At 36.7% G+C, this 18,207-nt stretch overlaps 1 protein-coding gene across 2 annotated transcripts in view; it reads left to right on the plus strand.

Moving 5' to 3' along the window:
- Positions 1-15,720, plus strand: part of LOC114048503 (liver carboxylesterase 1-like) — a 46,475-nt gene extending 30,755 nt beyond the window's left edge. For both annotated transcript variants that reach the window (XM_027869451.1, XM_027869452.1), the window contains 5 exons: positions 3,844-3,924; positions 4,699-4,846; positions 5,499-5,630; positions 9,095-9,167; positions 15,207-15,720. In XM_027869451.1, the coding sequence (XP_027725252.1) occupies positions 3,844-3,924; positions 4,699-4,846; positions 5,499-5,630; positions 9,095-9,167; positions 15,207-15,384 (612 nt within the window). In that variant the 3' untranslated portion in view covers positions 15,385-15,720. The remainder of the gene's footprint in view (positions 1-3,843; positions 3,925-4,698; positions 4,847-5,498; positions 5,631-9,094; positions 9,168-15,206) is intronic.
- The last annotated feature ends 2,487 nt before the right edge of the window (positions 15,721-18,207 follow it).

The raw sequence follows: 18,207 nt of genomic DNA on the forward strand, positions 1-18,207 counted from the left end.
GTAGAGTCTTTCAATCTCTATTTTACCCTTTGGTTGTAAAATATCAGGGCAGTTTTCCAAGGCTTGATTCTGGTTTGCTGGAGCCAGGGCTATACTGGAGGGGCTTATGCTGGATTGCACTCCACTCTCACCCAGGTGCAACAGATCTTTCCTGCTGATATTCTAAGTTGTCTTTGGCATCTTTGGATTGATTGGTCTGGAAACCTCCATGGCTGCCACTGATTCAGTCACCCCAAGGCATGTTCCAAATTTGCTGGGGCATGATCTGTGCTTGTGTAGCCTAAGTTGGACTGTGATCTTACCCTGGTGCAATAGACTTTTCCTGCTTACCTTCCAAGTTGCCTTGGGCTGGAAATTTGTCTCACTCCATGTTTTTGTGGGTCCTGCTGCTTTAGAATTTCTTTAGAGTCATTTTTAAAAGTATTTGGAGGGGTTTGTGGGAAAGCTTAGACATGTCCCTACCTTTACTCTGCCATCTTGACTCTACCTTCAATCATCAGTATTTCATTTTATGAGCAACAAAATCCAGCAGCAAGAGATAGAAATAAATTTCATTTAAAATGCCTGTAAACAATATAAAATACTTGAAAGTCTACCTGCCAAAATAAACCCAGGAACTACATGAACATAATTAAAAAACATCTTTCACACAAATAAAGTCAGATCTAAACAATTGAAAAGCCATCAATTGCTCATGAGCTGGTCAAGTCAATATAATCAAAATGACAATTCTCACTTCAGTGTTATACCAATCAAACTACCAAAAAAAATTTTGATAGAGGTAGAAAAAATAACAATGAAATTCATCTGGAAGAACAAAAAGTTAAGAATATCAAGAGAATTAATGAAAAAAAATGAAAAAGAAGGTAGCCTATCAGTACTAGATCTCGAACTATATATATAAAAGTAATCATAAAACCAACTAGTACTGTCCAAGAAATAGAGTGGTCAGGAAAACTTCTAGGAACATTATTGCCAAATTCCAGAGTTCCCAGGGCAAGGAGAAAATATTGCAAGAAGCCATAAAGAAACAATTCAAGTATTGTGGAAACACAATGAGGATAACACAAGATTTAGCAGCTTCTACATTAAGGGATTAGATGGCTTGGAATATGATATTCCAGAGGTCAAAAGAGCTAGGATTAAAACCATGAATCACCTGCCCAGAAAAACTGATTATAATCATTCAGGGGAAAAAATGAATATTCAGTGAAATAGAAGACTTTCAAGCATTCTTGATGAAAAGACCAGAGTTAAACAGAAAATTTGACTTTCAAATATAAGACACAAGAGAAGCATGAAAAGGTAAACAGGAAAGAGAAATCATAAGGGACTTAGTAAGATGAACTATTTACATTCCTACATGAAAAGATGCTATTTGTAACTTATGAAACCTTTCTCAGTATTAGGGAAGCTGGAAGGAATATATATAGACAGAGGGCACAAGGTGAGTTGAATATGAAGGGATGATGTCTAAAAAATAAAATTAATGGATGAGAGAAGGTCATATTGGGAGAAAGAGAAAGGGAGAGGTAAATCATCTTACATAAAACAGACAAGAAAAAGTTTTTACTGTGGGGGGAAGAAGGGAGAGGTAAGAGAGGATGAATGAATCTTACTCTCAACATATTTGGCATAAGGAGAGAGTAACATGCACACTTATTTGGGTATGGAAATGTATCTTACCCTACAGGAAAAAAATGGGGGATGGAGATAAGAAGTGGGGATGAAATAAGAGAGGGCAGATTGGGGAGGTGTTAATCAGAAGCAAACACTTTTGAGGAGGGACAGAGTCAAAGGAGAGAATAGAATAAATGGGGTTGGGATTAGATAAAGGGATATATAGTTAGTTTTTCACAACATGGCTATTATGGAAGTGTTTTACATGACTCTACAAGTATAACCTATATTGAGCTGCTTGCCTTTTCAGTGAGGGTGGGTGGGTAGGGAGGAAGGGAGAGAATTTGGAACACAAAGCTTTAAAAACAAATATTAAAAAAAATTGTTTTCACATGCAACTGGGAAATAAGATATACAAGCAATGGGGTATAGAAATCTATCCTGCCCTATAGGAAAATAGAAGGGGGAAGGGATAAAAGAGGGGGAGGTGATAGAAGGGAGGACAGATCAGGGGAGAGGTATTCAGAATGCATGGTGGGGGAGGGGAAAGAAGAGGAAAAAATTGGAACTCAAAATCTTGTGGAAATGAATGTTAAAAACTAAAAATAAATTAATTAGTTAAAAAAAGGAATAGAAAAAAAAGAGTGCTCAATCGATTGAATAGATCAGGTATATAAGACACAGTAAGTTAATGACCATAGTAACCTAGTGTTTGATAAACACAAAGACCCCAGCTTTAGGAATAAGAACTCACTATCTGACAAATTTTTCTGGGAAAACTACAAAACAATAGGGCACAAACTAGGTATAGACCAACATCTCATACTATATACCAAGATAAGGTCAAAAATGGGTACATGATTTAGACATAAAAGGTGACACTATAAGCAAATTAGAAGAGCAAGGAATACTCTACCTGTCAGATCTATGGAGAAGGAAAGAATTCATGACTAAAAAAGAGGTAGAGAGCATTACAAAATATAAACTAGATAATTTTCAGTGTATTAAATTAAAAAGCTTTAGTACAAACAAAACTAATACAACCAAGATTTGAAGGAAAGCAGAAAGCTGAGAGACAATCTTTACAGCAAGTATCTCTGATAAAGTCCTCGTTTCTCAAATATATAGAGAACTAAGTCAAATTTATAAGAATACAAATCATTCCCCAACTGATAAGTGATCAAAGGATATGAACAGGTAGTTTTCAGATGAAGATATCAAAGGTATCTATAGGCATATAAAAGTGCTCTAAATCACTTTTGATTAGAGAACTGCAAATTAAAAGAACTCTGAGGTACCGCCTAAGACCTACCAGATTGGCCAATATGACAAAAAAAAGTAAAATAATAAATATTGCAGAAGATGCGGGAAAATTGGAACACTGATGTACTGTTGCTGTAGATGTGAATTGATCCAACCATTCTGGAGAACACTTTGGAACTAGGCCCAAAAAGCAACCAAATGGTGCATACCCTTTGATCCAGCAATACCACTACTAAGTTTGTATCCCAAAGAGATAATCAAAAGGAAAAAGGATCTACATGTGCAAAAATATTTAAAGTAGCCTTTTTTGTGGTGGCAAAATATTGGAAATTGTGGGGATAAATAAATTGGGGAATGGCTAAACAAGTAGTGGTATATGCATGTAATGGATTAGTATTGGGCAATAAGAAATAATGAACAGGCAGATTTCAGAAAAACCTGGCAACACTTGTACAAATTGAAGTAAAGTGAAATGAGCAGAACCAGGAAAATGTTTTACACAGTATCGGCAACATTGTGTGATGGCCAAGTATGCATGACTCAGCTCTTCTCAGCAATACAATGATCCAAGATAAGTATAAAGTATTCAGGAAGGAAAATGCAAGCCATATCCAGATTTTTAAAAAATGATAGACTCTTAATGCATATTGAAGCATATTTTTTCATTTACTTCATTCTTTTTCATGGTTTTTTAATTCCTTTTGATCTGTTTCTTTTTTCACAACTTCAACTAATATGGAAATATATTTTACCCAATAGCACTTGTATAATCTATATCAAATTGCCTATGATTTAAGAGGATGAGAGGGGAAGGAGAGAGGGAAAAAATTTGGAACTCAAAAATCTCATAAAAATTCATCCTAAAAACAATCTTGACATGAAATTTGGAAAAAATACTATTAAAATTTTATTTGTAATTTAATTGAATAAACAATTGCTTTTTGTTTATTTATTTTGCAGCTACTGGGATATCCTCTATCAGGAGACAGTCTGGACCAAGAGACAGCAACAGCTTTATTATGGAGTTCCTACCCACTTTTTGTAAGGGATCAAGAATCATAGAATTTCAGAGCTGAGAAAGAATTTACAATATGAATTCACAGACGGGCGGGTAAGGGGGTGAATTTAGAATGCAGAAATGTTAAAACTCAAGGGATCTAGAAGCAAAGTAAATCAACACCTTCAATGCAATAATCAGGACCCTGAGCTGCAAAGAAGTAAAATAATTTCCCTCTGGACAGTTGTTCAGTGGCAGAATCAGGTTATGAACACAGATTTTCTGCTGAACTCTAATGGTTCCAGAGTCATCTCAGTGGCTGGATTGGATAGAGTATGGGGCCTGGCATCTGCAAGACATAAGTTAAAATCTGTCCTGAGACACTTACTAGCTGTGCGACCCTGGGCAAATCATTTAAGTATGTTTGCCTCAGTTTTCTCATTTGTGAAATGGGCTGGAGAAAAATGCGGCAAACTACTCCAATATCTTTACCAAGAACCCTCCAAATGGGGTTATGAAGAATTGGACATGACTTAACAACTGAGCAACAGCATGATGGTTCCATAAATACATGATTTTAAATGAAACAATATTTTTAGTGAGCAGTTAGTCTTACATAAGTAATGTTATAAATGGTTTCATAATTTTATAATGAGGATTGGTTACAATGGATTGACAATGTCATTGGGAAAAGATGTTGCTTGGGCCAATATTTTGTAGAGTATTAAGTCGATGAATAGATGAAATGATCTATGTATGGGTGACAAAATGAAAGCTTTGAATGAATGATCATCACTTTTCACTCATGACTCATTCAGAAAATCCCCAAAGACCTTACTCCTGTGATAATTGAAGAGTATCTTGGAGTGACAGAAGATCCTGTAAAAAAGAAAAGCCTATTTCAGGACATGATGGGAGACTTGGTGTTTGGGCTTCCATCTATAACAGTGGCTCAACTCCACAGAGGTGAGTTCCCAAAGACACCAGATAGGAGGATAGTGATACAGTCAGATTTAGTCTTTCCACTTTTTAGCCAAGGATGTTAACTCATTTTACCCAGAGACAGAGTAGATAACTGTATATATAAATAAGATAATGCTGAGCTTAAAGACAGGACACCTAAGATCAAATCCTGGCTTTCTTATTTTCTAAATATGAATAGGAAGGATATAAAGGTTTTGGTAGAGGAGAAAGCAACAGTTTGTGAGCAAGTAACATTGGTCAGCTGGGGACAGCATCATGATGACCCTTGGTACCTGAGAATCTAGAATGGCCTGCCTTCATCAAGCAGAGATTTGATGACTTATATTGAGGATGCCCATAGGAGATTATACAATATGATCTTGAATATCCTTGCCATCACTAAGATTCTGTAATCAACGAAGAAGAGCAGTAGATATGAATAACAACTTTAGAGAAAATAAATAATGTGCAATATCCTGCATGCCTCTGTTGGTAAATCTAGGTATTGTGCCTAAGACCTACAGTCTCATTATTTAAAATAGCTGAATGTCTTAGAGCAGAAGCTTTTTATTACATTTTAAATGGACTCCAAGGAGATCCATCAATGGTAAGAGACTTGAAGTTCTAAATTTCCTACAATTTTCTTTACTTTCAGCTTCAGGTGCACCTACCTATATGTATGAATTTCAGCATCGACCAAGTTTTTGGGGAAACCTGAAACCAGTGACAATAAAGGCGGACCATGGGGATGAATTTTTCTTTGTCCTTGGGATTCCTTCTCTAATGGGTAATGAATCTTTGCTTGCTACAAAAGTTTCATAAACAATATCACCTACTATCCATTTCTGGTTGTTAATTATTAGCATAGCCCTTTTAACTTAACAAAGTGTCTTCCTCTCCATTATCTCTCCCATAGAAGTCCTGTGGCACAGAAGGGACATTATTTTAGTATACCAATTTACAGATGAAGAAATGGGCCCAGACAGGCAAAGTGATTTGGTTAAGGTTGGTGATAGAACTAGAACTAGAATAATCATCATTTGATTTCCTGTCTCATGAACATACCAACAAGGTGTCAAAACTGAGTAAGGGCCCCTAATTTTCCTTAAAAAGTGATGCTAGGCTTCATTAACAGCAGCCTAGTATTTAGGATAAGGAAGATCGTAGTTCTTCTATACTAAGTCCTGGTCAGACAATATCTGGAGTATCCTGTGATAATGATTGAAGGAAGAGTACCTAGATTGTGGAGGAACTTGCAGACCATGCTAAAAGAGAATATTTGAGGAAGCTGGGGAGATTTAGCATGAAGAGAATGCTGCAGGGCTATGATAGCTAGCTATCTTCAAGTATATTAGACTTGGTCTTGTTGGGTGAAAATAAGAATGATGGATAAAAGTTACATAGAGATGGACTTTGACTTGATATAAGGAAATATTTTGGCTGTTCAAAGGCATCCTTGTTCTTTCTATTAAGGTAATGAGTTCCCCACTACTTAACTTTTCAAGTCAAAGCTATATGGCCACTTGTTAAAGGATTTAGAAAGGTTATTCTTGTTCAGGGTGCTTTGGGCTAGATGCTATCTGAGGCCCCTTTTAGTTTGGAGAGTCTAGGATTCTGAGTGCACTGCTTTAAAAATAAGTTTTTATATTAGAAGTTTGTGGAAGTGATTGTTGATAAATCAAAATAAATTAATTTAAAAATAAGTTTTTATTCATTTTTTAACATCGTAATAGTTTTCCTAAGTATTCCTGCCTCTTCCCCTCCCAGAGAGCTATCCAAATAGCAAACAGTATTTTTAAAAATAAAAAGGAGAATAATCAGCATAATATACTGAAAAAGTAAAAAAAAAAGTTCACAATGTGCAGGAGCTGTTGGTCTCCCTTGTTCACAAAGGAGAAGATTAGGAATATCCTCTCACAGTTCTTTTGAATTTTGCTTGGATTTTTCCATATTCCTTTCTGATTTTTTGGAGTGGGTGTTCTTTCTATTTATATTGCTGTAGCCATTTGTATATATGGGTTTGAGGGCACTGTTAATTTTATGTAGATTCCTAACTCATACAAATTATTCATGCTTCTATGTATTCATCACAGTCATCAATTCTTACAGCAGAGTAGTATTTCATTACATTTATGTACCATAACTTTTTTTAGCCATTTCCTAATCAATGACCACTTACTTTATTTCAATTTCTTTGGTATAACTCAATGATATTGCTATGAATGTTTTTGTGTACCTGGGGACTTTGTTCTTCTTGATGACTTCCTCGGAGTATATTCCCTATAATGAAGTCTCTTGGTCAAAGGGCGTGGAAACTTTAGTAATTTTATATGTAATAGTAATACTTCAAATTGCTTTCTATTTTTTTTTGCTAATTCACAGCTTCACCAACAATGTATAGTATGCCTATCATCCTCTAATATCTATTATTACCATTTTTTATTATCCTTGCCAATTTGCAAAGTATGAGGTGAAACCTCAGGGTGTCTTTGATTTATGTCTCTCTTAATATTAGTGATTTGGAGCATTCATTAATGTAGCTGTAAAAATTTTGCAATTCTTCATTTGAGAAATGTTTCTTTGCATTCTTTGACCACTTATCTACTGGAGAAGAGCATATACATACACACACACATGTGTATGTATGTATATGTATATATACACACACACACATACATACATATATGTATACAATTTGTTGGTCATTTATGTATGTTTAATACCACATGCTTACCAGAGAAATTGAATAAAAATATTTTCCCCATTCAACCATTTCCCTTGCTTTTCTAAGCACATTAATTCTGTTAGTGCAGAAGAATTTCAATTTCATATAATCAAAGTCATCAATTTTATCTCTTGTAATTGCCTCCGTCCACTATTTGGTTAAGGATACATCTTGTACCTCTAGCTATGAAAGGTATATGATTTGCTTATCTTCTAATTATTTATTATATGATCTTTTGAATATTTAAATTGGATATCCATTTAGAATGTATTGTGGAATATAATATAATACGAGTGCATTTCTGTAGGCAGAATACCATGAGTATTCCAGACAACTCTGCTCCAGGTCCTTGATTCCCTTTGAAGACTGCCCTGCTTTAAAATATGTTGGTAATGAGGTTCAGTTCAGTTGTTCCAGTCATGTCAGACTCTTGATCAGACATTTTCCAGATGGGGAAAACCATTTGAGGTTTTCTTGGCAAAGATACTGGAGTTGTTTACCATTTCCTTCTCTAGCTCATTTTATAGATGAGGAACTGAGACAAACAGGATTATGTGACTTTCCCAGGGTCACATGGCTAGTAAATAACTGAGGCCAGATTTGAACTCAAGAAGATGAGTCTTCCTAACCAAAAGGCCAGAGCTCTATCTACTGGGCCACATAGCTGCCCTTCGTAATAATACTATGAAAGCACATGATGCCATATTTTGAAGAGTCCCTGTGTATCAGAGTTACAGGATCTGTTAGTGTTCTGGAGGTTCGTGCTACAGCTCTATGATTTTACCTCTTTCCACCATGGAATTCAGGTCTCTCCATTTTTTCCATTGTTCCATTCAAGTGTTGTAGGTTCTAGCTGGCTTCAGGGGGCTTCATGAAGATTCAGAAAGAAAACCTGAGCTCATTTTCCCTTTTTCTTTACTTTTTCCTTGCTAGTAACAGCAATAACCTTCAGATACAATGTTAATACTAAAGACATTCATGTTTTAGATGCAAAGTTGAATGTTGGCATTTTGAGAGCAATAGACTGAGGGTTTGAGAACCTGCAGTCAAATCTCAGTTTTATTACATTTACTTATATGATCATGTGTGGGTCACTTAATTCTGGCCCTCATTTTCCCAATCTGTAAGATAAAGGGGTTCAACTAGATGGGTCCTGCCACAAGCTGTAAAATCTTAGATACTAAATAATATTTATCAGATATTGTCATCATCTTTTCCAAAAACTTGCTAGTATTTGAAATGCTGTCACTGGGGATTAAATTCCTTTCATTTATTGTCTTTTGATAACAGGTAAATTCTTCTGGGAGGTAGGATACATGGAAATCAAAACTCCTTTTAAGTTTCACAGATAAAATGAGAGCATTGTTTAGGGAGGGCACAGGCAAAGTGGAAAACTGGGCATTTACGAAGAGGAGAGCTCTCTAAAGGAAGCATGATATGAAGGCAAAAGTGGTATGGGACCCTGAAGATAAATGATATTGATTCTTAACATCTATTTGAATTCTATCTTCTGCACTTATTTTCAGAGAATTTCCCAGAAGAGGAGAAGCAACTTAGCAGGACAATGATGAAATACTGGGCCAACTTTGCTCGGAATGGGTAAGACTAGTAACAGAGAAGAGAGATATTTTTCCCAAAAAATGTCACCAATATCTTTTATTTCTCCTATCACCTACATTTCTATTATATATTCATCCTTCCTCACTCTTTTAGAGATTCTCCTATCTTAATGAAAGATTTTTTAAGTATGTGCATGTGTATATATGCATATTTGCATGTGCATTGGGGGGAAAAGTTCATCAGAACTAATTTACATACATGTTAAATAAGTGTGGCATATGTAAACTTCTATGTACAACATCCCATAATTCAGAAAGAGGTAAATTTTCATATTTCTTCTTTGGGGCCAAACTTATTTATTACAATTTTGAGGTGTTCCTATTGTAGTCATTTTATATGAACTCATATTATTTGATTATTTCTTTATTTTATATATTTACATTATTTCCCAATGTAACTTGTCTGAGAGGTGGAGCCAAGATGGCAGAGTAAAGCCAGGGACTCAACTGAGCTCTCCCCTAACTCCTTCCAAATACCTTCACATAATGATTCTAAACAAATTCTAGAGCAGCAGAACCCACCAAAAGGTGGAGTGAAAATTTTTTTCCACCAAAGACCACTTGGAACGTCAGCAGGACAGGTCTGTTGCACCAGGGTGAGAGAGGAGCACAGTCTGATTCAGGCCATGCCAGAACAGACAGGGCCCTGGTAAACCAGGAGCAGGTCTCAGGATGACTGGATCAGGGGCAGCAGTGGTGGTTTCCAGATCTCACAGCCCACAGATGCCAAAGACAACTTACAAGGTCAGCAGGAAAGATCTGTCAAACCTGGAAGAGAATGGAGCACAGTCTAGTACAGGCCACACCGAAAGAGTCCTGACCCCAACAAAACAAGTGCAGGCCTTGGGAGCCACTGCATCAGCAGTTGCAGCAGCTGCTTCCAGAGCTCTCAGCCCACAGCCAGTAAGGAGGTTGAACAACTGGTCAGAAGGAGATCACAAGGCTCTTTTTGCTAGCACTGAGGCAGGACTCTGTTGCTCTGCCCACACTTGGATCCAGATCACAGTCCTGGGTGGTGATCCCAAGGCAAGGAGGACCACTAGCACACCAGAGCTTGCATCCACTGTGGAGCAGGGACCCTTGTCACAGTTTCAGAGTAGAAAAGAGTGCTTGTGGTTGCTTAAAGACCAGAGCACAGACCAGGAAATTAGCAAACACACCTCTCCTTAGATCATACTACCTTGAAAGAACTGAAAACTTACAGGTCCTTAGAAGTGTCTCTGAAAACAGCTGCACAAAACTCCTGAAGCTTGGACAATGCATCCTCCACCCCGGAAGTAGAACCTTACTTTAACAAAGAGTTAAGAGTCAAGTAATAGGCTGGGAAAATGAGAAACAACAGAAAACATTTTGACCATAGAAAGTTACTATGGTGACAAGAAAGATGAAAACATTCACTCAGAAGATAACAAAGACACTACATCCAAAACCTCCAAAAACAAAATATGAAATGGTCCTAGGACATGGAAAAGCTCAAAAAAGATTTTGAAAATCAAGTAGGAGAAGTAGAAGAAAAATTGGGAAGAGAAATAAGAAGAATGCAATAAAATCATGAAAAATGAGTCAACAGCTTGGTAAAGAAGATAGAAAAAATAATGAAGAAAATAACCCCTTAAAAAACACATGAGGCCAAATGGAAAAAGAGGTCCAAAAAGCCTGTATCTTAAAAATCAGAATTGGCCAAATGGAAAAAGGAGGTTCAGAAGCTCACTGAAAAAAATAATTCCTTAAAAATTAGAATTGAGCAAATAGAAGCAAATGACTTTATGAGAAATCAAGAAACAATAAAACAAAACCAAAAGAATGAAAAAATAGAAAACAATGTGAAATAACTCATTGGAGAAACAACTGACCTAAAAAATAGATCCAGGAGAGATAATGTAAAAATTATTCTACTACCTGAAATCCATGTTAAAAAAAAATAAAAGAGCCTAGGCATCAGCTTTCAAGAAATTATTGAGGAAAACTGCCCTGATATTCTAGAACCGAAGGGCAAAATAGAAATTAAAAGAATCCACCAATCCCCTCCTGAAACAAATACCAAAATGAAAACTGCCAAGAATATTACAGCCAAATTCCAGAGCTCCCACATCAAGGAAAAATATGGCAAGCACCCAGAAAGAAACATTTAAGTGTCATGCAGTCATAGTCAGTATAACACAAGATTTAGCAGCTTCTACATTAAAGGACTGGAGGGTTTGGAATATGATATTCTGGAAGGCAAAGGAGCTAGGATTACAACCAAGAATAACCTACATAGCAAAAGTGAGTATAATCCTTCACAAGAAAAAATGGGCATTCAATAAAATAGAGGACTTTCAAACATTCTTTTTTTCAGTTAGCTTTTGTACCTCCTTTTCTGTTTGGGCAATTGTACTTTTTAAGGAGTTATTTTCTTCAGTGTGCTTTTTTTCTTCCATTTGGCTGATTGCATTTTTTAAGTTCTTGTTTTCTAGTCAATTTTTGACTTTCCTTTTCCAAGCTATTGACTCTCTCTTGAATACCTCTCATTTCCTTTCTCAATTTTTCCTCTACCTCTCTTATTTGACTTTTAAAATACTTCTCGAGCTCTTCCAAGAAGGCTTTTTGGGCTTGAGATCAGTTCATATTCCCCTTTGAGGTTTCAGATGTGGGTAAATTGACAATGCTGTCCTCTTCTGAATTTGTGTTTTGATCTTCTCTATCCCCATGGTAAGAATCTATGGTCTTTGTTTTTCTGTTGCATTTTGCTCATGGTATTTGCCTTTTTCATGGCTTTTAAAGTTGATCTGTGCTTCTGGGGTGCAGGGGGCACTAACTCACACTTTGTGTTGTAGGCTAGGGGCCTGGTTACTGTCATTGTGTGCTGGGACTTCAGGTTCTGGCAGTTAGAGGCTGCAATGTTCTGGCAGCTTATCTGGTGCTGAGCTGGAGCTGGTGGCTGGTGTGTGTAAAGGCTAGTTGGAGTTTTTCTGCATCTCTGGGGTTACACTGAAGTTCTTTGGGTATAGTGTGGGCATGGAGGTAGTCTGGCTGCTGGAGGCCACCTCCTCACCCATGGCTGCGCTAGAGCATGGGTAAGCTCAGCCTCTGGTGGATTCCCATCTGCCACACAATTGGTGGTTCTCTGCACTGGTGTCTGCCAGTTCCCCTGGCTGTGCCAAGGCACGCAGTGGGTCGTCGTGTTGAGAATTCACACTAAAGGTTCATGTGGATTATTTGTGCCTGACCTATGACAGAACATTCTGAGCTTGTATTGATCTGATCAGTCTCAGTTGTACACTCTAAAACTTGACTCTAGCATAGTGATGCCATTTTTATCCTCTTCAAAAATGAAGGACAGCAACAAATCACTACTAGGACTGTATCCCAAAAGAGATTAAAAAAAAAAACAAAAAACAAAAAGGAAAAAGACCTATATGGACAAAAATATTTATAACAGCTCATTTTTTGGTGCCAAAGAATTGGAAATTGAAGGGATGCTCATCAGTTGGTAAATGGCTGAAGAAATTGTGGTATATGATTGTGATAGAATACTATTGTGGTATAAGAAATGATGAGCAGAATACTCTCAGAAAAACATGGACTTACATGAACTGAGGCAAATTGAAATGTACTGTGTATAAAGTAACAGCAGTATTGCAATATGATCAGTTGTGAATGATTTAGCTATTCTAGCAATTCAATGATACAAGACAATTCTAAAGAACTTATGATGAAAAATGCTATCCATCCCCAGAGAAAGAGCTGATGGTGTCTGAATACAGATTGAAACATATGTTTTTGTTTTTGTTTTTGTTTTTGTTTTACTTTATTTTTCTTGATGGGTTTTGGGAGTCTATGTTTTCTTTCACAACTTGACTATTATGGAAATATTTTGCATGACTACACATTTATAACCTATATTGAATTTCTTACCTTTTCAGTGGGGAAGGGAAAGATTGGGGGGAAGGAGGAAGGGAGAGAATTCAGAACTCAAAGTTTTAAAAATGAACATTAAGAATTGTTTTTACACTAAATATGGAAAAATAAAATCCTGAATATAAAAAGAAAACAAAATAACTTGGCTATCAGACCCATACCAAAGAGTTTATGCAAAGTTCCTCTCTTCCAATAGATTATTTCCCTTCTGATTTTACTAGCATTAATTTTGTTCAAGCAAAAACTTTTCAATTTCATGTCATTGATATAACCGATTCCATCTTTTCTGATTACTTTTATCTTTCGGTTAAGGATTCATCCCCTAGCCATAAATATGAAAGATAACTTTTCTGGTTAACTTATCATTAATGGTATTTTAAATATTTGGTTTACATATCCATTTTGAGCTTGCTGAGGTATACAATATTGAATATTAATGTAGATGTAGTTCCTACCAAGCTTCTTTCCAGTTTAACAATTTTTGTTGTTGTTGTTGAATCAACACCTATGGGCCTCTTCCCACCCTGTGCTCAAAGATTAGTTTTCAAGAGGGCACCTTCTACTCCCAGGACCTAGGCTCTACCCATTGAGACAATAAATCCTAAACTATATAATTCACCACCTCCCCTCTTCCCCAGTATACTTCTCAGTAATGATCAGCCAGTAGACAAAAGTGGCTTTAAAACAAGGACATTTAACAAGATTACATGATAAGAAGAGTAGTTACAAAACAACAAAACAGGGGGCAGCTAGGTGGCACAGAGGATAGAGCACCGGCCCTGAAGTCAGGAGGACCTGAGTTCAAATCTGATCTCAGACCAAACACTTGATACTTACTAGCTGTGTGACCCTGGGCAAGTCACTTAGTCCCAATTGCCTAAAAAAAAAACCAACAACAACAAAAAAAACACAACAGAACATTCCCCCTTTGAACTTGGGGCATAATTTCCCACAAATACTTACAACTTATGTAGGAAGAGCGGATATGAATTTAGAATTCATTGGTAGTGAGGCATACAAGAGGGGAATATGTAAAGATAAGGCTATTCACTACTCCAGAATCTTGGGGTTCTGAAGTCCTTAGTCTCCTATTCAAATTGTCACCAAGCACCAACTCCTCCACTTATTCTATCTCACCACATTCCACTCCATCATATCCAAGACAGCATAATTTCTTACCTTGACTTCCAGAGATTAAATTTCTTACTGAAGAATGGTTCTAAATATACAGAACTAACTCTATCTTGAGTATATAGCAAGCTCTCTCTCTCTCTCTCTCTCTCTCTCTCTCTCTCTCTCTCTCTCTCTCTCTCTCTCTGTTACCAGAGGTCCTGTATTGCTTCTAGCCCTGAGTAAATGTTTATGTCTCAATCTCCCTCACATAGACTTCAAAATTTCTTAAAGTGATTTTTACAACTACTAGATGGAGTCTCCCTTTCTAAGCAAGTAGTTCTCTTAGTCAGAGGTGGGAAAGGAAAAAGAAATTACTCCCTCTGCCTCCATTATCTCTTAAGGTTTAGGTTCCTCTTTGTGTGACTACAGAACTAGCAACTCAGACTTTCAAGGTACCTAAAAGGCCCTGTCTTTTTTTGCGCAGTCAATGGGTGCCTCTTCTAATTCAATTACAGATAGGTATTCACCCTTTTGAAAGAGAATACAAGGTGTTAGCACCTTGTTAACACATTAACATTTTGTCAACTCTGCTTATAAATTTGACTTGCATTAACTGAGCTAGAAGCAGAGGAAGGAGCCAATCTTCCCTCACATATATTTTCCACTGTCAAATATGGAATTTGTCCCCAAGTAATTTATGAATTTATGTTCTTGAGTTTATCAAAAACTCAGTTATTGTGTTCAGTTGTTTATAATTCTGTTCCACTGATTTACTTTTCTGTTTTATAATCAGTACAGAAGGTTGATGATTATTGCTTTATTGCATCATATGAGAACTTGAAGTAAAATTGAGAAGGTAGAAACTTAATAATGCCTCAATCCTAGGGAATTTGGCTTTGTGTCACTAATGAGTGAGTTCTTCACTGTGTACCACTTTTTAAAAACCATGACCATCATTAATGTTTAAATGATTAATACATTTTAAAAATTTTTGTTACTTTTCCAGAAACCCCAATGGTGAAGGCCTGCTAAAGTGGCCTATATATGATCAGAATGAAGAGTATCTTCAAATTGACATCACCATGAAGACAGCCAAAAAACCAAAGGAGAAGGAACTGGCATTTTGGACTAAGCTCTTCTCAGAGAAGCCAGTTGTAGTGAAAAGAGAGATTACAGAGTTATAATTTGAAAAGCTCCTTTATTTCTCTTTCACAAGAAGCCTCCATGAAATGTGACAACAATATCTTTCAGAATTGAGATGGATGTCTGGTTATTTGGTGGTTGGAGAACTTTTCAACATGAAGGTGGAGGGGGCAAATGGAACCAGCCAAACATCAACATATTAGGCAATTATTGGGAGTTAAGCTCTTACACAGCTCTTACACAAGGGGACAATCTACAATTGCTTTCTTTTCAGAATGCTTAGAAGAACCAGTTTTCCTTGGGTGGAGTTTACTTACAGTTGTGTTAAATGAAATCTACTTTATTTGTGATTCTTGCTACCTATGCCAAGATTTTAGTCTTATCAATGAAAATAAATAAGTCCATATTTGAAATAAAATTTAGTCCATATATGAATTCTAATTAGGACCCCTCTCTACCACATTCTTTTTCAAGGATAAAGTGGAAGTTGAGACTTTCAAAGATATATCAAAGAATCTTTATCATACCATGTAACTCAGTTTAATCAGAAGATGAAGAGTCCCATCTGCTTATACAATCCAAATTAAGTCCCTTGAAGGCATATGGGTCACTCCTTGTCTATCATGCATTATCATATTCTTTCTTTCCCTGTATTATCTTTCTATCCTATCCCTCAAAACTTTCAACCCATAGAGACAGAGCTCTCATACCACATACCCTCACTAAGTCCTACAATCACTATAGCACACTAATGCTTAGCTTTCTGCCTTTCTTCCTCTTTCTTTTTTCTGCTTCTTATTACTCTTCCTCTCATTATTTCTGTTCTTCTATTTCAATTTTCCTTTCTATAACTTTTTTCTTTCTCTTTTATATTTTTCTATTTTTCTTTAATGAATCAATAAACATTTATTAAACACCAATGATATATCAGGATGTATTTTGGATGCTATAGCTAGTAATAAAAGTCATTTCCATCCTAGGGAGCATATTCACAGAGCTTTACTGGAAATGCACAAGGACCTAAAGGACAAGGTGACATTCCTTAAACTTTTGGAGGTGATGTACTACTGTCCACTGTGAAGGGATTCATGATTTTCACATTCATCTATATGATATGTGTAGTGAATATAATAATAATTTAGATTCCTCAGCCTCATCTGCCTTGGGAGTCAGAAGCTTATAATGCAGCTTGAAATGATCAATCAAACCCTTCACAACACTCTCACTATCACTACTTCCCTGGGCCTGAGTATGTTAAAGTAAAGTGAATCAAAGAATCAAAGACTGTAGAACCTGTTCCTGCCACAGAACTCTGGTCCTATGCCCCACCAAGTAATGACCCCCAAAGACTTGAAACAATGCTGTTCCCACAGCACTCCAGAACACCTGTATTGTGGACTCATGGGCTTGTCATGGGAAACCACTCAGGTCCTAGAAATAATTGTTTTGTAATCCACCTCCTCCCCTTCCCCACTTTTGGTTTATGTACATAAGCTGTGCCTTTACTCCAGCATAGAGAGCATTCCTCACTCTGAAATTGATTAATTCAACCACTACTTGATTCTTGGTAGTCCTATTTCTAGGCCTGCTTTGTGCAGCTCTGAGAATTCACAGGTTAGAGAGTGGTCCTGTCCAGACTACATTTAAAATCCTGTTAGCACTACTATTTGTTGACCTTACATTGGGAAAACATTTTGGTGATTAATAAAATAAGAGGTCTATGATGAGTGACCCTCTTTGGTTGCAGCTCCCCAGATAACATGTGATTTCACCAGGAAAGAAAGAATTTCATCTCACCTGACATAATGGTGTCCAAGGGAATCCTCATTTTGAAAGTCAACTTAGATGAAACAGCAACCACATTTGCCCTGAAATACACTGCTACTTTTTCACCAGCACTTGCATACTTTTGAGGACATTTTGATGCTCATAAGGTCAATGTTAAAGGAAGGAAACACAGGAGACACACGGGGCTGCTAGAGGCCTCAATAAAAGCAGAGCGGACTGAGTTGACTCTCTATATGGGAAGAGCTACAACTAAAGAGGATGTTGAGAAACAGAAAATTTAATCAAAGAGGAAGTCAGATATGTTTGGGTAAGTTGACTAAATGAGCCTTCTTCTAAACTCTCCTTTGGTACTTCCATCACAGACAGACTGGGGTCTGTGGAGTTGACCTGGAATAGGGATAGGTATTCTCATGTTTCTTAGGTCTAAATTTAACATACCTAAAACAAAACTCATTACCTCCCAGAGTCACTGCCATTCTTCCAGTCATCTGGGTTTGCAACCCCCAAATCATCCCTAACACTTGCTTTTCCTTTTACCTACCCTCCTACCCAATCAGTGACCAAGTACTGTTTATTTTGCTTCCATAAAACATCTCTTAATATTGATCCCCTTATCTTCCCTCCCATGACCATCAGTCTAGTTTATCTGCTCATATGCTTCACCTTATGAAACAGATTTTCATCAGTGGTAGTGACATTAAAGAACTGTCACCATCTGATGTTGTATTGTAAGAATCACAAGGCCTTTCTGTCTTATTTGCAGCTGAAACTTCCTGTATTTTTTTTTGCCCCCAATAGAATGTGAGCTCCTTAGAGCAGAGTCTACCTTGTTCATCTACATGAATCCCCAGGATTTAGCATAGTGCTTTGTACAGAGTAAGCTTTTATTTTCTTTCATTTATTAACTACTACACATCTAACTTCAATTCTCTCTCCTCTACAAGCCTTTCTTAGTTGTCAAAAAATCCTCACAAAGAGGCAGATTACACTGCTCAAGAACCCTTCATTGACTCCCTATTGTTTTTAGGATAAAGTACAAATTCTTCATCTTGGTGTTTAAAGCCCTTTGCCATTTG

The sequence above is a fragment of the Vombatus ursinus genome, unplaced genomic scaffold, assembly GCF_900497805.2.
Source record: "Vombatus ursinus unplaced genomic scaffold, bare-nosed wombat genome assembly UNPS02014793.1, whole genome shotgun sequence".
NCBI classification, from domain to species: Eukaryota; Metazoa; Chordata; class Mammalia; order Diprotodontia; family Vombatidae; genus Vombatus; species Vombatus ursinus.